The 22,246-nt window shown below is 40.2% G+C and overlaps 1 protein-coding gene across 4 annotated transcripts in view; it reads left to right on the forward strand.

Annotated features, from left to right (window-relative positions):
* map3k7 (mitogen-activated protein kinase kinase kinase 7) overlaps positions 1-16,171 on the forward strand; it is a 167,986-nt gene extending 151,815 nt beyond the window's left edge. For 3 of the 4 annotated variants that reach the window (XM_063033250.1, XM_063033257.1, XM_063033277.1), the window contains 3 exons: positions 2,548-2,609; positions 3,468-3,583; positions 10,550-16,171. In XM_063033250.1, coding sequence (XP_062889320.1) covers positions 2,548-2,609; positions 3,468-3,583; positions 10,550-10,730 — 359 coding nt within the window. In that variant the 3' untranslated portion in view covers positions 10,731-16,171. The remainder of the gene's footprint in view (positions 1-2,547; positions 2,610-3,467; positions 3,584-10,549) is intronic. The other variant, XM_063033268.1, reaches the window with a different exon arrangement.
* The last annotated feature ends 6,075 nt before the right edge of the window (positions 16,172-22,246 follow it).

Here is a 22,246-nt window from a genome sequence, read left to right on the forward strand (position 1 = left end):
ACGGGACAGCAGCACCAATGGGAGAGGCCAGCCCCCCCCCCCCCCACAGACCCCAGCCAAGCGCAGACGGCGTACTGCGTCACCTCTGGCTTCTCCTCACCTAGTGTGCAGCAACAGGCAAGCCCGTGGCTTGAGGCCTAATCCTCACTAATTTTAAATTATTCCTTTTAGGAGGACTGGTATTCTCATTAAATATTCTTATTTCTGCTATTAAACCCATTAGCAGATATAGAGCATAGAACAATACAGCACAGGAACAGGCCATTTAGCCCACAATGTTGTGCCGAACCAGCTAAAAAGCAAATGAAAAATACCTCCTGCCTACACCATGTTCATATCCCTCCATCTTCCTTACATCCAAGTGCCTATCTCAAACATCTCTTAAAAGCCTCTAATGTATTTGCCTCTACCACTATACCAGGCAGAGCATTCCAGGCATCCACAATAGCACCAGGCAGCTGCACAAGTTTAATTGAAGAGAAATAAATTACGTTAAGTTGTTTTGTTTGGTATGTTGTTTCATAGAAGATCTTGCATTCGTCTTTATGCAAATTTTATCAATAATTTGAACTAGAAATTAAACACTGCAGTTTCAAGCATAAGTTGGGCATGATTTTCAAAGCAGAAGTTCAAAATCCAAGTTGTATGCAAATAGTGTGACAGGAAGGAAGTAATTATGTATAACTTGATATGAATGATTAATATAATATGATTCTAATCACTAAATTAAATACATGGGACTGAGTTATGTGCTTCAGACAGGATAGGTGAAAGTAAATTGATTATCAAAGTTCATATACTGTATGTCATCATGTACAACCCTGAGGCATACAAAAAGAAAGAGAAAAAATAAATAAATAAACAAACAAACAAACAAGCAAGCAAGCAATAAATAATCAAGAACATGAAATGAAGAGTCAAAGGTGAATCCATAGGTTGTGGGCACAGTTCAATGATGAGGCAAGTAAAGTTGAGTGAATTTATCCTCTTTGGTTTGAGCTTAATAGTTGAGAGGTAATAACTATTCCTGAACCTTGTGATGTGACTCCTGTGGCTCTTGTACCTTCTTCCTGATAGCAGCAGTGAGAAGAGAGCATGACCTCGGTGGTGGAGGCCCTTGATGAAGTTGTTTTCCTGCGACAGTGCTACGTGTAGATGTACTCAGTGGTGGTGAGGGCTTTACCTGTGATGGATTGAATCATATCCTCTACTTTTTATAGGCTTTTCGATACAAGGGCAGTAGGCCTTAAAAGGCAGATTGTTATCTGAACGGACAGAGTGTTTGTTACAGTGCATGAATCATAATATGTTGAAACCTTTACTATTCATGAACCTTTTTGGTCCATGAGTAGATGAAGAAAGAGGTAAAAATTAGCATTATTTGTCACTCACATGTACATTGAGACATCCAAACATACAGTGAAATGCATCATTTGCATCAACGACCAACACTGTCTGAGGATGTACTGGAGGCAGCCTGCAAGTGTTGCCAAGCTTCCAGTGCCAAGGTACAAACGTGGTAAATACCCATAACTTATTAACCCTCACCTCGTACATCTTTGGAATGTGGGAGGAAACTGGAGCACCCGGAAGAAATCCATGTGATCTTGGGGAGAACATACAAACCTACAGGTAGTGGTGGGAAATGAGCCCCATTCACTGATCGCTGTCATAATTGTATAAAATGGTACCTATCATTTAAAACCTCAATGACCCATTTATATATTATTTTAAACTCTACCATCTGTTTTCTGATGAAAATCAATCCACAATCCATGCCAGTATATAACATCCGACTCTAATTTTATTTAATAACTGAATCGTGGCAGTGAGAAGGATACTTGGCCAATATTTGCCAACTTTAACTTGTGGCCTGTGTGGCAAACAGGACCAAAAAGATGGTCTTGAATTAGGGCCGTTCAGAGAAGAAAGGCCGCAACCCTGAGGTAGAAGTAATGAAATGATTTAAGAAGTAATTGAAGATTATTAACAGCTATTTTTACTTACTTTGATTGCTGTCAATTATTTTTAAAGCCCACATGTCATGATCCATTTGAAGTAGGGCTAAGAACAATGTCAGTGACGTTGATCAAAGACTAGTGCAGGCTGATATTTTAATCACCTTCACTTCCCACTCCTTGCTCTGTTGGTAATCATCACAGCTTCCAAATTGCTATCTGAGATCAGGAAGCAATGACAGTAAAAATCCATTCTCTGTTTCCTCACGGAAGTTGTGAATCAAGAACCCCTGTTGCACTGCTGTGATGTACGCATCTCTTCGGTAATACAAAATGCTTTAAATAATAAAGAATACGAGGAAAAATATCCCTGTACTTGTTGGAGCTATAGATAGCTGAAATCCACTTGTACAAACAGCTGGTCAGTGAAGCTTATTTTATAAATGATGTTCTTTACCAGACTAAGCAAGCAGCTGCCTTCAGACAGCTGGACTTTGACAAGATTTGAAGTCAGTTCCCATAAATAAACATAACGAAATATATGTAGCCTAATAATTTGAGTTAATACTCTATAACAATTATCTTCCAGATACAAATGGTTCTGATAACTCTATCCCAATGGCATATCTTACACTGGATCACCAGTTACAGGTAGGATTGTAATTATGTATCGAAAACAACTGCTATTGATTATTTTAAATACTAACCACTAATGCATTGTGAAGCTAAATATTCTGGTGCCCTATGCTTATGTTCTGAATGATTCTCTAAAGTAATTTATGAAGTGAATATGCAGTTCAATAAATGTTCTTGTGACATAAATATAAAGCTTTACACTCTTAGGTGGTTTATGTCCACTTTGAAATTTAGATGACTGAAGAGAAGGGGAATTCTTTGAGTGCTTATCTCAGCTGCTATCTTGGCAATAAGAATACAAAACACTTGGAGGTGCTCAGCCAGTCAGGGTACTATCTGGGAAGAAAGTCGATGTTTCACTTTCCACAAAACCATAAGGCGGAGGAGCAGAATTAGGCCATTTGGCCCATCGAGTGATTTATTATCCCTCTCAACCCCATTCTCCTGCCTTCTCCCTGTAACCTTTGACACTCTTACTAATCAGGAATCTATCAACCTCCATTTTAAATATACCCAGTGACTTGACCTCTACAGTAGTCTGTGACAATTAATTCCACAGATTCACCACTTTCATGATGATAATTTTGTTCATGGATTGAGTGGGGACAGGTCTCGAAAATGCATGGGTTTATCCTTGCCCTTTCATAACATTGGTTTGTGTATTTTTCACATTATTCCCTGTGAACTGACGCAGTTACAGGTTTTTATCCCTGTTCTTATCCATTCTTCCACCACATACGTTGAATATAATCCTACTATAGACATAAAAGTTCATTGTTCCCTGAGATGTCTACCTACTTAATTTTCTGACTGGGGTTTTTAGATGAACTTGTGAAGGCAATTTTAATTTGTGATGTTTACATTTCCCTGCAGCCACTAGCTCCATGTCCAAACTCCAAAGAATCCATGTCTGTATTTGAGCAACATTGCAAAATGGCTCAGGAATACCTGAAAGTTCAGACTGAAATAGCATTGTTACTACAGAGAAAGTAAGTGAGAGTTATTGGTATTTTTCTTTTTGTACAAGGATTAAGTTAAAATAATATCAAACAGCAAGTTTTTGTTATTGCGTGGTTGGATACTACTGCATGTTTTACAGAGCCACTCTCGGAGACAGAGTGCTGGTAAAACTCGTTACATGTGGCTGCCAGGTTTTTTTTTGTTCTTGGAATGGTGGCATCAAAGCTAACTTGGATGCCTCAAGAAGAAGGTGACAGACGGCCATAACATTCAAACAATAGGAGTGAGGGAGATATTGAATACTCTGATCGGGGCTCATCTCTAGGCCTCTCATATCAGAATCAGGTTATTTATCGCTGTCGAATATGACGTGAAATTTGTTGTTTGGACAGTGCAAAAGACATAAAAAGTCACCATAAATTACAAAATAAATGAGTAGTGGGAAAAAAAGGGAATAATTCAGAAATCTGATGGCAGAGGGGAAGAAGCAGTTCCCTGATTCATTGAGTGTAGGTCTTCAGGCTCCTATACTTCTTTCCTGATGATAGTAATGAGACGAGGGTATGCCCTGGCTGGTGTGGGTCTTTAGTGATGGATGCCACCTTCTTGAAGCACTGCCTCTCGAAGATGTCCTCAGTGGTGTGCAGGTTTATGCCCGTGATGGAGCTGGCTGTGCCTCCTGACGTCCTGTGCTCTAGAACCTTCATACCAGGAGATGATGCAGCCTGTCAGTATGCTCTCCACTGTGCATCCATGGAGTCTTTGGTCAGGTAATTACTGCCTGTAATGATGCTGCTGTTTAGGGCAGCAATGAAGGTCCTACATCTCTCTCTGTCCTTGCCCACTCAGATGTAGATGGATTCTTCATTGCTGTTTCCATAACATTTTTGTTTCACCAGTCAGGGTTGTTAACCCTGAGCTGAACCTTCGAACCTGGAGGTTTGCTAGAGAGGCTCCAGTGGATTTGAACTATATACAAGGGGGGAGGGGAACCAGAGTGTAGGAACTGATGTAGGGAAGAAGGAAGAAAAAGGAGATAGTAAAGTTGTTTGCATCGTTGGTGATAAACAGAGAGTAAGAGGTGGAAAATTTCTTAAATGCATTTATTTTAATGCTAGAAGCATTGTAAGAAAGGTGGATGAGCTTAGAGCATGGATTGATACCTGGAAGTATGATGTTGTAGCTATTAGTGAAACATGGTTGCAGGAGGTGTGTGATAGGCGACTAAATGTTCCTGGATATCATTGCTTCAGGTGTGATAGAATCGGAGGGACAAGAGGGGTAGGTGTTGCATTGCTTGTCAGAGAAAATATTACAGCGGTGCTCTGGCAGGATAGATTAGAGGGCTCGTCTAGGGAGGCTATTTGGGTGGAATTGAGGAATGGGAAAGGTGCAGTAACACTTAAAGGGGTGTATTATAGACCACCTAATGGGGAACGAGAAATGGAGGAGCAAATTTGTAAGGAGATAGCAGATATTTGTAGTAAGCACAAGGTTGTGATTGTGGGAGATTTTAATTTTCCACTCATAGACTGGGAAGCCCATACTGTAAAAAGGCTAGATGGTTTGGAGTTTGTAAAATGTGTGCAGGATAGTTTTTTGCAGCAATACATAGAGGTACCAACTAGAGAAGGGGCAGTGTTGGATCTCCTGTTAGGGAATGAGATAGGTCAGGTGACGGAGGTTTGTGTTGGGGAGCACTTCGGGTCCGGTGATCACAGTGCCATTAGTTTCAATATAATTATGGAGAAGGATCGGTCTGGACCCAGGGTTGAGATTTTTGATTGGAGAAAGACTAACTTTAAGGAAATGCGAAAAGACTTAGAAGGAGTGGATTGGGACAATTTGTTTTATGGGAAGGATGTAATAGAGAAATGGAGGTCATTTAAAGGTGAAATTTTGAGGGTACAGAATCTTTATGTTCCTGTTAGGTTGAAAGGAAAGGTTAAAAGTTTGAGAGAGCCATGGTTTTCAAAGGATATTGGAAACTTGGTTCGGAAAAAGAGAAGTATCTACAATAAATATAGGCGGCATGGAGTAAATGAAGTGCTCAAGGAATATGAAGAATGTAAAAAGAATCTTAAGAAAGAAATTAGAAAAGCTAAAAGAAGATACAAGGTTGCTTTGGCAAGTAAGGTGAAAATAAATCCAAAGGGTTTCCACAGTTATATAAATAGCAAAAGGATAGTGAGGGATAAAATTGGTCCCTTAGAGAATCAGAGTGGACAGCTATGTGTGGAGCCAAAGAGATGGGGGAGATTTTAAACCATTTCTTTTCTTCGGTATTCACTAAGGAGAAGGATATTGAATTGTGTAAGGTAAGGGAAACAGATAGGGAAGTTATGGAAACTATGATGATTAAAAAAGAGCGAGTATTGGCGCTTTTAAGGAATATAAAAGTGGATAAGTCTCCGGGTCCTGACAGGATATTCCCTAGGACCTTGAGGGAAGTTAGTGTAGAAATAGCAGGGGCTCTGACAGAAATATTTCAAATGTCATTAGAAACGGGAATGATGCCAGAGGATTGGCGTATTGCTCATGTTGTTCCATTGTTTAAAAAGGGTTCTAAGAGTAAACCTAGCAATTATCGGCCTGTGAGTTTGACGTCAGTGGTGGGTAATTTGATGGAAGGTATGCTCAGAGATGGTATATATAATTATCTGGATAGACAGGGTCTGATTAGGAACAGTCAACATGGATTTGTGTGTGGAAGGTCATGTTTGACAAATCTTTTTGAATTTTTTGAAGAGGTTACTGGGAAAGTTGACGAGGGTAAAGCGGTGGAAATTGTCTATATGGACTTCAGTAAGGCCTTTGACAAGGTTCCACACAGAAGGTTACTTAGGAAGGTTCAATCGATAGGTATTAATACTGAAGTAGTAAAATGGATCCAGCAGTGGCTGGAGGGGAGACGCCAAAGAGTAGTGGTGGATAACTGTTTGTCAGATTGGAGGCCAGTGACTAGTGGTGTGCCTCAGGGATCTGTACTGGGACCAACATTGTTTGTCATATACATTAATGATATGGATGATGGGGTGATAAATTGGATGAGTAAGTATGCAGATGATACTAAAATAGGTGGAGTTGTGGATAATGAAGTAGGTTTTCAAAGCTTGCAGAGAGATTTGTGCCAGTTAGAAGAGTGGGCTGAAAGATGGCAGATGGAGTTTAATGCTGATAAATGTGATGTGCTACATTTTAGTAGGGCTAATCCAAATAGGACATACATGGTAAGTGGTAGGGCACTGAAGAATGCAGTACAGCAGAAGGATCTAGGAATAATGGTGCATAGTTCCCTGAAGGTGGAATCTCATGTTGATAGGGTAGTGAAGAATGCTTTTGGTATGCTGGCCTTTATAAATCAGAGCATTGAGTATAGGAGTTGAAATTGTACAAGACATTGGTGAGGCCAAATTTGGAGTATTGTGTACAGTTCAGGTCACCGAATTATAGGAAAGATGTCAACAAAATTGAGAGAGTACAGAGAAGATTTACTAGAATGTTACCTGGGTTTCATCACCTAAGTTACAGAGAAAGGTTGAACAAGTTGGATCTTTATTCTTTGGAGCGTAGAACGTTGAGGGAGGACTTGACAGAGGTATTTAAAATTATGAGGGGGATAGATAGAGTTGACGTGGATAGGTTTTTTCCATTGACAGTAGGGAGATTCAAACAAGAGGACATGAGTTGAAAGTTAGGGGGCAAAAATTTAGGGGTAACCATGAGGGGGAACTTCTTTACTCAGAGAGTGGTAGCTGTGTGGAACGCACTTCCAGCAGAACTGGTTGAGGCAGATTCGATGTTGTCATTTAAAGTTAAATTGGATAGCTGTATGGACAGGAAGGGAATGGAGGGTTATGGGCTGAGTGAAGGTTGGTGGGACTAGGTGAGATTAAGTGCTCGGCACGGACTAGAAGGGTCAAGATAGCCTGTTTCTGTGCTGTAATTGTTATATGGTTATATGATCAGTGGACCACTCTTAGTCTGGCCTCTACCTCTGACCTGTTTGGCATGGGTGACCCTACCAAGAAACAAAGCATAAAGCCCTGACTCCAGCCAACATAGCTCCCTGGGTCACTGAGGCACGCAAGCCTCCAAACCACAATAGGGTTGTGGTTCTCTTGGAAGATTAGTCTTTGGTGCCATACCAAACCTTCGCGAACTCCTATTGAAGTGTAGGCGTTGGTATGCCTTCTTCGTAATTCTCTGAGATGTTGACACCTAAGGACTTGAAGTTTGTCCCTCAATGAGGACTGGTGTGTGTTTTCTGATTTTTTTCCCCTTCCTGAAGTCCACAAGCAATTCTTCGGTCTTGCTGATGTTAAATGCCAGGTGGTTGTTGTGACACCAATCAACCAGCTGATCTATTTCACTCCTCGTCACTATCTGAGATGTCACCAAGAACTGTGGTGGCGTCAGCAAATTCATTGATGGTGTTTTTGCCACACAGTCTTGAATGTGGAGAGAGTAGAGCAGTGGGCTAAGCACGCATTCTTGTGGTGCAGCAGCGAGGAGATGTTATCACCAATACACACTGACTGTGGTCTCCCAAAGAGGAAGTCAAGGATTGAGTTGCAGAGGGCAATACAGGGGCCCAAGTTTAGATGTTTGGTGGTTAATACTGAGGTGAATCTCATCTAGAAAATTCACATAGATGTCCAGTTGCAATAGCCGTACAACTGTAGGCTTAAAGTTCAAAGTAAATTTATTATCGAAGTCACCATATACAACCCTAAGATTCATTTTTTGCAGGCATACCTAATAACTCCAAAACCATAATAGAGTCAATGAAAGACTGCACCAACAGGGTGGACAACCATCATGCAAAAGACAATAAGTTATGTAAATACAAAAAAAAGAGTAGAAATAGAAATTATAATAATTATATAATCAATGCGAGAATAAGAGATCAAGTGTCCTTGAAGAGGCTTGGCGATACTCAAAAGTCTTGATGTTGTCTAGGTCCATGCAGATAATTTGGGTGAAATCCTAAACACCAGATTCATTATCTATCCCAGCATTATTTTGTAAACTGTTATTTTACTATACATTGTCAACAGGTAGTATTTATAGAATTCATCAAATTTACATCAATAGCAACCTTCTAACACATAACCTCTCACCAAGAGCAAGGACAGCAATTGTGAAAGAAGACTTGCACCCTGTCCTTGGGCCTTCACCTCACCCACAGTAGTGGTGTTCCCACAGTTGTGTTGACCCAGGAATGTAGACAAAGAAGAGCTGTGAAATTTTTCCCCAACATCCTGATCAATGGGACAAATGAAGAAACTAGAGAAAGATATGAGTTCTGGGCTGGGCCAAGTGAGAAGCTTAGAAGAATTTTACCCTAGAAGGCAAGGAGAACTGGGAAAAACAGTAATGGCAAATAAGTGGATTGTATCAATCTTAAGAATTTGACACTCATGAAGTTGTTGGAAAGGTTGATAAGGCACAAAGTATTTAACAAAACACAGTTAGTTGTTTTTGTAATCAATGTCAACAAGATGCTGTAATTATTATAAATGAGATGCTGCAGATGCTGGAAATCTTGAGCAATGCACGCTCAGTGGTGGAAGAATTCCAGCTGCAGATACAGACAGGAATAAACAGTCAGTGTTTCATCCTGAAACTGAATTGCTTCTAGTGTGAGGTGAGTTGGAATAGCTGATTAGCGTGTGGGGTGATTAAAATGGAATTATTGTAGGATTAATGAAATGGTCAGCTCAGACTCGGTGGGCTGGAAGGCATTGCTTCCTTGCGGTATCCCTCTAAAGAGAGAGAAGGAAGAGATGAGGGGAGGACAGTGACATTTCACGTGGGAGAAAGCTAGGCTGAAAACGACATTGAAATCATCTTGTTTCCATCTGTGTCCTAACTTGCTGCAAGTTCTGTTTGTTCTTCACCCTGATCTCACTTTTAGTTGAAAACCTTGATTTCTAAAATTCTTCTCTTGGATCTTGAATGTTTCTAAGTCTTTGCCTCCATCCTCTGTGAATTTGTAGTGTAGTATTGTTTGTTAGTTATGTGCCGTATTGTATGACGTGGGTGATCATAGTCTTTCCATGACCATGATGGTTTTGGCGATTATTTTTCTATAGAAGTGTTTTGCCATTGCCTTCTTCTGGGCAGTGTCTTTACAAGACAAGTGATCCCAGCCATTATCAATACTCTTCAGAGACTGCCTGCCTCGTTTCAGTGGTCAGTTAACCAGGACTTTCGATATGCACCAGCTGCTCATAGGACCATCCACCACCTGCTCCCATGGCTTTACATGATCCTGATCGGGGGGATAAGCAGGTGCTTCACCTTGTCAAGGGTGACCTGCAGGTAGCGGAGGGAAGAAGCATCTTACACTTCCTTTGGTAGAGATGTATCTCCATCCCACCATCCAGTAGTGTATTTGTGCTAACTGGACCTCTTCAATACTTTTGGCTGCTGTACTTACTGCTGGACTCGAAACGCTAGAATTTACTCCCTAATAATAAACTCGAGGAAGTCTGCAGATATTGGAAATCCCGAGCAACACAGACACACACAAAACACTGAAGAACTCAGCAGGTCAGGCTGCATCTATGAAAGTAAATAAATAGTCAACATTTTGGGCCAAAACATTTCTTCAGGACTGAGAAAGAAGGATGAAGATGCCAGAATAAGAAGGTGGGGGGGGGGCGGGGAAGGAGGTTAGCTTGAAGGCGATAGGTGAAACCAGGTGAGTGGGAAAGGTAAAGAGCTGTAGAAGAATGAATCTGATAGGAGACTAGAGTGGACCATAGGACAAAGGGAAGGAAGAGGGGACCCAGTGGAGGTGATAGGCAGGTAACAGGTCAGACTGGAGAATAGAAGAGGGGAGTGGGAGGGAATTTTTTACCAGACATTCCCTGATATTATTCTAGTAAATTGCATCTGCATCCTCCCTCGCTGATTCAGGATACATATTTGTATGGTGTTAATGTGCAAAGTTCTGTAACTTTTTAAATTTTGATTCTAAATTCCAGACAAGAATTAATAGCAGAACTGGACCAGGATGAAAAAGATCAACAGAATACCTCCCGACTGGTTCAAGAACATAAGAAACTCTTGGAAGAAAACAAAAGTTTATCTACATACTATCAAGAATGTAAGAAACGGCTAGAATACATAAGAGCCCAGCAGCAGAAGCGGCAGGGCACATCCTGAGGGAATGGATTGCGTGGGCCCTTGTATCTATGCTACGTGCCCGAGACTATTGCTTAGTCACATGAAGACTGATTTTATTGGAAGATGACCTGTTTGGATAACTTAACTCAGTGTTCGGGCCTCTCTGTTGTGTTCTGGAAGTGGATTTCTGTGCATCTCCATTGCAGCCTTGTACATCAGACAAGCGTTGTCTTTAGTTGATTTTTTTTTATAGGTTAGTATTTAATTTCATTCCATGCATATTTTAGTTCAATCACCAATTAGATTTGAGAGGTGTTTTTGATGAAATTGTGGCAATAAATTATTTGTAAGAAACTGCAATTCAGTTAAGATGTTACAAGAAGGGAAAGGAATAACTAAACCAAAACAACTCGATTGTTAGGCCCCACTGATCATTCTTACCTGTTATGGACTTGATTGCTCACAATGCTGGATGCTAATGTGCCTTGGAGGCAAGCAGTATTTTCCTTCGGTCACCAGATGCTATCTATAATATCCTTTAATTGAGACAGATCTGCAGTAACTGTAGCTGTCCAGAGCTCTATGCTAATTAAAAAAAAAGAATCTGTGGCTGGATATTTTGGAAAGTTCTGGAAGTATCCAGCAGTATTAATCTCTGAGGTGTTTGTAATGTAAAATCAAATAGAGTGCATTCAGCAAGGCTGTTCCAATCGCATATTGCACAGTTCCTCCTGAAGAAGGAGAAACAATTTATTTATAGAAGAAACAAAATTTTTTTTTAAACTGAAAACAGCAGTATCTTGATAGCTGTCTTCGATGCTACTCCACAGCAGTAATTTTCTGATCTGTTATACAACCTTAAGTTTTAAATCTTATATATATTACCTTGGACATAACTTATATTAAAAGCTGAATCAGAAATCAGTAAATACTTGAAGTATAAGGGATGATCCAGCGTGCAGGGAACGGTACTCACAATGCATTCAGCCTGCTAACTTGCTGTGATGCCTTTCCTGGGAATACTGGATCACAGAACCATCCTTGTATGGTTTTTTTCCCTTTGATCTCAAACTTCTCTGCAAGAGAATTGTGGATTTGTTCAAGGGATGATTACAGATTTGTAGAAACAGTAAAGAACATTGCTCTAAATCTTCTTAAAATGAGGATGTATAATTTGTCACCCCACAATAATGGATTTTAGTGGAGTGGTATTCCTTTTTCAGTTACCTGATTTGAAAGTATGTCGGTAACATACTTGATTGAAGGCAAAAAGTTGGATAAATTGCACTTTATTTTTTTTTATTAGCATGGAGCATGGACGTGCTTCTGGGAGTCATGCAGCCGGCCAGGTGGAGTTATAACAGTACTGTAATTGTTTACATTCTCTGAATTAGCATTGGCAGAGGACCCACAAAGGATTTGTTAATGTGACATAAGTGAAATGTCAATTGCTTTTGGTAGATGCCGCCTGAGCAGAACCTTGCGATTAGCTGCTCAGCCACACTTGCTCATTCTTACGGGAGATAGGTCATTATAAATCTGCAAGTTACAACCACAGTTTCAAAGCAAGTATTTTTGTTAGAGATGGTATCCTTTTTGAAGGATGTATATAAGCTGGATTAAACAATCAGATAAGAACTCCTCTGAGCAGCTTGTCTTACTTGTTTGGGTGGAAAGAAAGCCGGTCGGTGTTGTTCTGTTTAAATGTATTCATTCATTCCGTTATAGTCAGCTGTCATGTTCAACAGTTAAGTAAAACTTCAAGCCATTGAACCTTCTAGAGCAGCGGTCCCCAACCACCGGGCCGCGAGGGAACGAAATGATTTGCCGATATGAGTCAGCTGCACCTTTCCTCATTCCCTGTCACGTGCACTGCTGAGCTTGAACGTATGCGAGGTCATTACCCGCGCGTCATCCATGTCAACACGGGAAGGAGATCAACTGCTCGAGCTTGCAAATGACGATGGGCTGAAAAGTATTTTTGACATAACATCTCTGCCGGCAAAGTCAAAGCTGCATATCCTGAGATAGCCACGAAAGCACTGAAAACGTTGATTCCATTTCCAACATATCTCTGCAATGAATGCAACGAAAACTAAAATGTGGAATAGACTGGACATAAGGAACCCCCTTGGAGTATCGCTATCTCCCATCACCCCTCGATGTCTTGTTGCAGGGAAACAAGTATTCAGCCCAGGGCTCCCACTGATTCAGCGATATTGGTGTGTTGCAATGATTTTATATGTTCATATGGGGAGAATATATGCTGTATGTTTAATATCCAAATGTTACTTAAAATGTTATGATGCTATTGACTTATAAGTGACTTATATAACCATATAACAATTACAGCATGGAAACAGGCCATCTCTGCCCTTCTAGTCCGTGCTGAACGTTACTCTCACCTAGTCCCACCGACCTGCACTCAGCCCATAACCCTCCATTCCTTTCCTGTCCAATAGCTATCCAATTTTTCTTTAAATGATAATATCGAACCTGCCTCTACCACTTATACTGGAAGTTTCTTCAACACTTACTTCAAGCTCCCCTGTCCTCCCCTAATAACTGACATAACTATATTCATGCGAGGAAAATATGCGGTGTGTGTTTAATATTAAATTTGTTAGATAAACCTTTTTAGAAACTAAATTGAGTGTATTAGCCACTTATCACCTATATTCCGGTTGTGATTAACACTTACCCCCCCCCCGAACAGAATCGCCAAAAACGATTTGTAGAAAAGAATGGGCACGTACACGCATGTGCACTGGTGCCCGTGCAAGGCTTCATGGTCATTGTAGTCTTTCTCGGGGTAAACACAACGTATTTGACTGCTACTCTTGTCCGTTGGCAACCGTACCCCCCCCCACTGGGTCGGCCGGTCCGCAAGAATATTGTCAATAAGAAACCGGTCCGTGTTGCAAAAAAGGTTGGGGACCCCTGTTCTAAAGAACTTCAGAAATGTATCTGCATCAAACTATTGGGATTAGTTTTCCTTTTCAGTTATTCCAATATGCTGTGATCAAACAAAACTATATTTCTATATTTCACTTTATTTTCCTTAATGCAAGAAATTAAGTATTTGCAGATTTTATGTGGAAAAAAATTCAACAACTTCTGTAAAACAACAGCTGTATATACATATGTATTTATTTGAAAGACTGGCTTATTTTGAATGTTTTTTTATAGGACAAACCTTTTTTTTCCCTGGTTGGGATAAATTGTGATATTCATTACTTAACTGAGTAGGGGGATATTGATTGTCAATTGAAAGTTTAAATTACCTCAGCAAAATTAATGGAGGCAATTTGTGCAGCCATCTGTTAGAATTCAAAACAATAACCAATCTTGTATTAATTTGTGTACATTTTAGCAAGACCCTTTTCCATAGTCTTCAAAAATTATGATTTTTGCTTTGACCTTGTATATTCTTTTACTCGGTTGTTTATAACTAGAGAAACATTCTTATTGGCTTTTTCATTTGGAAACACTTCATTTGTGAATAAATTCTCAAGGATGGCATGGTACCATACTGACTAGACCAGAATCCTTGGTCTGGTTTCCCTGCCAGTCGGGAGTACACCAAGGATGGTATATTTGGCCTCCTTGAACTTGGGACAAGGGAGATAAATCTCACTCCTGCAGCCAGTGGAGGAAAGAAATATGTGTGTGGGAACTGAGTGAGATTAATACTCCGTCCAACGTCAGTCCCTTCCCACGTAACTCAGACTAACCTGCCACATGAAGAATGCCAGTGTGTGCAGGTTACTAGTGTTCTGCTGGCTTTTGTAGAACTTGTGCACCAGCATGAGATAATATTACAAGAAAAATAAGATTGGCACACGGGAGGGGAAGGATTACAAAGGGGAGAAAGAGAAAGAAGCTACTTTAAAAAAATAGTTTTGTGTGAAGGTGGGTTGTATATGCATTTAGGGATGAGGGCTGTGGTTTTGGTCATGTTTGCTGTTATTAATCTAAAAAATTAGTCCTTGGAGGACTACAATAGCATTCACAAAGAAAAATAAAGTTTAGAAGTTTTTCATTTTCTTCAATATCAGTTAAGAAATCTGATGTTGTGCCTTAGATCAGGTTAAGGATAATCTATTTTTACAGCTAAGCTCCAATTTCAGCTTCTAGTATTGGACTGCATCTTTTCAAAAGAAGGTACAAACAGTGCTTCAAGCAATGTTGTCTGAAAGTATCATGAGGAAATAAGTTTGTTAACTGACATAAAAGAGAATATGACTCATGTCCTATGTTACTTAACTAATTCACAATAAGTGAAACACAAAAATTGCTGGAGGAACCCAGCCTGTTGAATAAACGGTCGGCATTTCAGGCTGAGACCCTTCATCGGGACTCATCATGATCTCGGCCCGAAACGTTGACTGCTTATTCATTTGCACAGATGCCATCTGACCTGCTGAGTTCCTCCAGCATTTTAAGTGTGCCGTCATGGAATTCCAGAATCTACAGAAACACTTGTGTTTATAGTTCACAATGGCCCTATATTGTGCAAAATTCTGAAATCCTGCACATCAGATGAATAAAGGGCCTACAGCCAAAAACAACTCTAATCAGTAAAATAAGTTTCCCATGTTTACTTGAATAGGTGTATAGAACTCTAAATAAGAATGCATATATCTGTCATTCCATTTGCATAGCTTGCAGTTTTAAATCCAAACAACATATGTAGTTCAGCTTTATACACTATTTGGAAGCACCAAATTAAGAACTTTAAAATTTTACCAAAATATTTGCATACATTGCATTAGTATTTATATTTATATTTCGGTGTATAAAATAATTTGAATATTGGTTTACTGAATAATTTTCAAACAATTTTGGAATACTTCATTTGGATAGAAAAGCTTTCTTCCATTTTTTGCATACCTATTGGGTTAAAACTTCTGATCTAAATGTCTCTCTCTGTGCCAAGTGCCCACACTACTGCCATGAGGATACCTGTTCTTTACTGTGTGACTTAAGCAGTATTAATTAGCTCTCTTTAGCAGTTTCTGCATCCAGATGAGGAGGAGTGAGTCACCCCTGTAATTGGACCTTGGCTTCATTTCAATTGAGCAGCCAAGCTGAACGATCAAAAGGCAATTCGCTGGCGAAGCATGGTGGACATTTTGGCACTCGCTTGTATCATAGCACAGCTCGGGTAAGTGAGGACCAAGAGCTTGTGAACCAAGAAGTTGTCCTGGTTTAAATGGATGCAGCCAGCTCCCCCATCAAATCCTTTCTTCAGAGAAAGTCTCAAACAAGAGACAGACCCTTTGCCAGTGCAAGTAAGTAGCCTGTCTCCTTCAGATATGGGGCTGTATGGTGGATTTTTATCAATATGCAGTACTGTGCATATTGAGGCACATATATTGTATATAGCTCGGGAGCTTAAAACTTTTGTGCAGTGCAGTAGTAATTTTATGTATTGCACTATACTGCTGCCACAAAAAAAACATTTTGTGACATGTGAATAATGATAAACCTGGTTCTGATGTGGATCTCAATTCTGGGGAGGGGGTGGGGAGAGGGGCATCATGCTTGGGAAAAGGAGGGAGCAGGAAGCACCAGAGAGACATTCTGTAATGATCAATAAACCAATTGTTTGGAATCAAATGATGTAGGTCTCTATTGTGGACTGAGAGTGGGAAAGGGGCAGGGAGAGGGGAATCATGGTTGGGAAAAGGGGAAAGGGGGAGGGAGCAGGAAGCACCAGAGAGACATTCTGTAGTGATCAATAAACCAATTGTTTGGAATCAAATGAGCTTGCCTGGTGTCTTAGGGCTGGGGGTGTCTGCACCCATGCCACCCTCTACCCCTGGCACTCCTCTGCCACCTGTCCCACGCCCCCAGAGCAGCGTTCCACCCTCACCATTTCCAACATCCTTTACATTTACATACTGCTTTCTGCTTCTCGTTGACAAATACAATACTGTGCAAAAGTCTTAGGCACCCTAGCTATATATATGCTCGTAAAATGTTTGCACAGTACTGTAGGAATGACATGTTTCTAGCTTATATTAATCATTCACTTTCTGCTGCCATACATCGTGCCCAAACCAAAGCACTGGAATGTTAAATTTCTAGGCTGGATTCTGTAATTCCATAAACACTTATGAGTGGACTTGTGCTTGTAAAATTCAAGGCAAATTGCTTAGTTTGCTATATTAATATATTCTTTTGAGACAATCATATTTTTAACAAACCATCTGATATCTTTGAAGAACTCCAATTCTCACTCAAAGCAGGGCATGTGCCAATTTTGATTATCGTACTGAACCTCTAAGAGAGTAACTTTAACTGCTTCACTGTAACTGTGTAACATATTCTTTTACTTGTAATTGTGGATCTCTTCAAGAAACCATAATTACTGTTCATGGCAAGCTTCTCTATCTGAAGAGTCTGCAAATTTTCTTCTAATTTGAAGTCTAAATAAGTTTATGACTCCATCACAGAGAAGTAATGATTTAAAAATCATACAAGAGATGTAGATTTTCAGTTTGAATTAAATTGAAGAAAGTAGACACAACAGGCTCTGAATCTGGCCAACGATAATAATTGTACCAATCAAACAACTAATTCAGACTTCATTCTGAATTATCAAAGTATTGCTGTGAAGTACTTTGAAATGTTTATAAAATAATATTTTATGACTAGTATTTGCAAACTTTTCACATAGGTGTGTTGGATCTCTATTATTTTTCTGATTCTTAGGTTTCTTCCGGAGGTCAAGAATGTTGAGCTGCCTTAATTCTTAACGATCGTTTATTTTAAAGAACAAACAAACATACAAATACTAAGCAAAATAAGTTAAGAGCTGAGAAGCAAAGCACAAAAAGCAAAGAAGGCAAAGATAAAGTAAAGAGAAAAAGATGGAGCCTCTGAGAAATCCATCACCTTTATAGTCGAGATAAGAGAAAATTCCTTAGATTAAATAAACCAATCAATGGTTGCACAATTATATCACAAGTATATGTAGCTGCTATACCACCTTCTGCCAGTAAGTGGGGACAAACCACCACATACTGTGAAAAACACATGAGTTTGTTTAAAAAGTACAAATGATTGATCTACAACTTTTGGCTTACATTAATTCATCTAATTATTTTTAAAGAAGTTTACAAAAGGTGAAATCAATCACCTGGTTACAAAGCTGTGTGGACTTCTGTAATGCTCAATATGGTTACCCAACCTCATTGGTGTGCTACTTCTGAGCTATTTTGGGTAAGTTTTTTATTTAGAGATGAAGCATAGTAAAAGGACCTCCCAGCCTCACAAGCTCATGCCGCCCAGTTACAGCGATGTGACCAATTAACTTACCTGTACGTCTTTGGAATGCGGGAGGACACGCACATGGTCACAGGGAGAGTGTACCAGCTCCTTGCAGACAGCGGTGAAGTTGAATCCTGGTCTCTGGTGACGTAATAGTGCTACACTTACTGCTATGCTGCTGTGCTGCTCAGCTCGGATGAATGAACAATGAACTACTAGAAAAGTGAATGCATACTGGCTGGATTCTTGAAACACTGCTATTATTTCTGTGATTTGCAATGGAATGCATTGGAAGCTAATGAAAAAAAATGAATTTCTATTTCTCCAGAATGAAAGCTTTGAGCAAATTTCAGCCAGAATTATGTCTTTTACCTTCCATGCTACAGCTGACATTATTAATGTATATAGTTGATCTCCAAAACATGAGCACGTGCCTTTTTCCAGCTCCAGGTATGTGCTACATTCTTTATCCTCCCCCCCCCCATCCTCGTGCTTTGCTCCGTATGGATGGGTGTATGTACACTAATGCCCCTCTTTCAAAGTTGAAGTAAATTCAAAGGTTTCAAAGGTACATTTAATGCCAGAGAAATGTATACAATATACATCCTGAAATGCTTTTTCTTTGCACCCATCCACGAAAATAGGGGTGCCCCAAAGAATGAATGACAGTTAAATGTTAGAACCCCAAGGTCCCCCCAGCTCCCCTCCCTCCAGTGCATAAGCGGCAACAAGCAACAAGCCCCCATCTCCCGACTGGCGAAAAGAAGCACTGGCACCCGTCACCGAGCACTCAAGCGTGCAGCAAAAGCAACAGTAAAGTCACCGACTTGCAGTACTCCAAAGACTTTGCATTTCGCCTGGTATTCAACATACCACAGGTTCTCTCTCTCCCTAATAAGGGACAAAGAGATGTCTCCATTTCACAGCGAGAGGGGAGACTTACAACTTGCTGGTTTACGATATTAAAAGTCAGTTGCATGTCTTTTTCCCAAAGATCTCAGGTCTCTGGACACACAGCCAAAGATCTTCCAGCTCCCATGACTCACTGGTCTGTCGGAACACCGACCTTCGATCCACCCATGTACTTCCTTGAGATTAATTTTCTTGCAGCCATTTAAACAAAAATAAATACAATTGGATTAATGAAAATATACGTAAACAAAGACTTCAGCAGTCCTGCCAATGGGCTTCAGCCCAAAACATCAACTGTACTTTTTTCCATAGATGCTGCCTGCCCTGCTGAGTTCCCCCAATATTTTGTACATGTTGCTCAGATTTCCAGCATCTGCAGATTTTCTCTCGTTCATAAACAAAGACTGACAACCAACTAATATGCAAAAGAAAGCAAGTTGTGCAGATAAAATAAAATTTAGTTAAATAAATAATTGGATAGATAACTAGAACCACATTCTGAATCTTCTCACAGGTTATTTTCTGCATTTTCTTTCATTCTTAATCTTCAGAAGTCCTTCCATTTTGGTCATGATTTTAGAACATAGAAGAGTACAGCCCACAGTGTTATGCCAACCCAGCTAAAAAGCAAATCAAAAACACCCAAACACTAATCTCTCCTACCTGCACCATGTCCCTATCCCTCTATCTTCCTTACATCCATGTCCCTATCTAAAGTCTCTAATGTATTTGCCTCTACCCCCATACCAGGCAGCACATTCAAGGCATCCACGACTGAGTGAAAAAACTTACCCATGACATCCTCTTGAACCTACCCCCTTTCACCTTCAACCCATGCCCTCTGGTAGTAGACATTTCAACTCTGGGAAACAGATACTCTCTGTCCACTCTATCTATACCTCTCATTATCTTGTAAACCTCTGTCAGATCTCCCGTCAGCCTCAGGTGCTCCAGCGAAAACAACCCAAGTTTATCTAGTCTTTCATGATAGGATATTGCATCCAAATCCTGGTAAACCTCAAGGCACCCTCTCCAAAACCTCAACATCCTTCCTAAAATGGGGTGACCAGAACTGTGCACAATGCTCCAGATGCGACCTAACCAGAGTTTTATAATGCTGCAACATAACTTCCTGGCTTTTGAGCTCTGCCTCGATTAATAAATGCAAGCATGCCATGTGCCTTCTTAACCATCCTATCAACCTGTGTAGTCACTTACAGGGAGCTATGAACTTGGATTCCAAGATCCCTTTTTCTCTCACATTTGACCTACCAAGAGACAAAACTTCACTTTTGGCCAGGTTAAACTTCATTTGCTATTTCTTGGCCCATATCTGCAACTGATCTACTACATATCCCACTCTATTCTTTGTCAGTCTTCTATGCTATCCACAATGCCAACAATCTTTGTATCTTCTGTAAACTTAACTCACCCATTTACATTTTCATCCAGGTCATGCGTCTTAATCTTCTGAAAAGTGCCTTACTAAAATCCAAGTTGACAACATCCACAACCTACCTTCATCAGTCACCTTTGTCATCTTGTCAAAAAACTCAGTGCACGACTTGCCATGCACAAATCCATGCTGGCTCTCCCTAATTAGGTCATGGTTTTCCGAATGCTCATAAATTCCATCCCTAGAATTTCTTTCCAGTAACTTAATACTACTGGCAGGAGATTCACTGGTTGACAGTGAGTAGAAGTGAGAAGAGACCATAGCCTGGATGGTGGGGGTCCTTGTGATGGATGCTGCTTTCCTGCGACAGCACTCCATGTAAAAACCCCATTTCCAGAAAAGTTAGGATATTTTCCAAAATGCAATAAAAACAAAAATCTGTGATATGTTAATTCATGTAAACCTTTATTTAACTGACAAAAGTACAAAGAAAAGATTTTCAATAGTATTACTGACCAACTTAATTGTATTTTGTAAACATACATAAATTTAGAATTTGATGGCTGCAACACACTCAACAAAAGTTGGGACAGAGGCATGTTTACCATTGTGTTACATCACCTTTCCTTTTAATAACACTCTTTAATCGTTTTGGAATTGAGGATACTAATTGTGGTAGATTTGCAATTGGAAATTTTGTCCATTCTTGCTTGATATAAGACTTCAGCTGCTCAACAGTCCGTGGTCTCCGTTGTCTGATTCTCCTCTTCATGATGCGCCATACATTTTCAATAGGAGATAGATCTGGACTGGCAGCAGGCCAGTCAAGCACACACACTCTGTGTCTACAAAGCCATGCTGTTTAGCCCATGCAGAATGTGGTCTGGCATTGTCCTGCTGAAATAAGCATGGATGTCCCGGGAAGAGACGTCGCCTTGATGGCAACATATGTCTCTCTAAAATCCAAATACACGCCTCAGAGTCAATGGTACCTTCACATACGTGCAACTCACCCATGCCGTGGGCACTGATGCACCCCCATACCATCACAGATGCTGGCTTTTGCACCTTCTGCTGATAACAATCTGGATGGTCATTTTCATCTTTGGCACGGAGAACTCGACGCCCGTTTTTTCTGAAAACTAGCTGAAATGTGGACTCATCTGACCACAGCACATGGTTCCACAGTCTTTCAGTCCATCTGAGATGAGCTCGGGCCCAGAGAACTCGCCGGCGTTTCTGCATAGAGTTGCTGTATGGCTTCCTCCTTGCGTAATACAGTTTCAAGTTGCATTTCTGGATGCAGCGACGGACTGTGTTGAGTGACAATGGTTTTCTGAAGTACTCCCGAGCCCAGGTGGCTATAATTGTCACAGTAGCATGACGGTTTCTTAGGCAGTGCTGCCTGAGGGCTCGAAGATCACGCACATTCAACAGTGGTTTCCGACTTTGCCCTTTACGCACTGAGGTGTCTCTGAATTCTCTGAATCTTTTCACAATATTATGTACTGTAGATGTTGGAAGACCTAAATTGCGTTGCGAAATGTTCCTTTTGAACTGACTAACAATTCTGTCACGAATTTTGGCACAAAGGGGTGAGCCACGACCCATCCTTGCTTGCAAAGACTGAGCCTTTGATGGACGCTACTTTTATACCCAGTCATGATATCTCACCTGCTACCAATTAGCCTGCTTAATGTGGAGTCTTCCAAACTGGTGTTACTTGAATATTCTGTGCACTTTTTAATCTTATTTTAACTGTCCCAACTTTTGTTGAGTGTGTTGCAGCCATCAAATTCTAAATTTGTGTATATTTACAAAATACAATTAAGTTGGTCAGTAAAACGATTGAAAATCTTTGTACTTTTGTCAGTTAAATAAAGGTTCACGTGAATTAACATATCACAGATTTTTGTTTTTATTGCATTTTGGAAAATATCCCAACTTTTCTGGAAATGGGGTTTGTAGA

This window comes from Mobula hypostoma, chromosome 2, assembly GCF_963921235.1.
Source record: "Mobula hypostoma chromosome 2, sMobHyp1.1, whole genome shotgun sequence".
Classification (NCBI taxonomy): Eukaryota; Metazoa; Chordata; class Chondrichthyes; order Myliobatiformes; family Myliobatidae; genus Mobula; species Mobula hypostoma.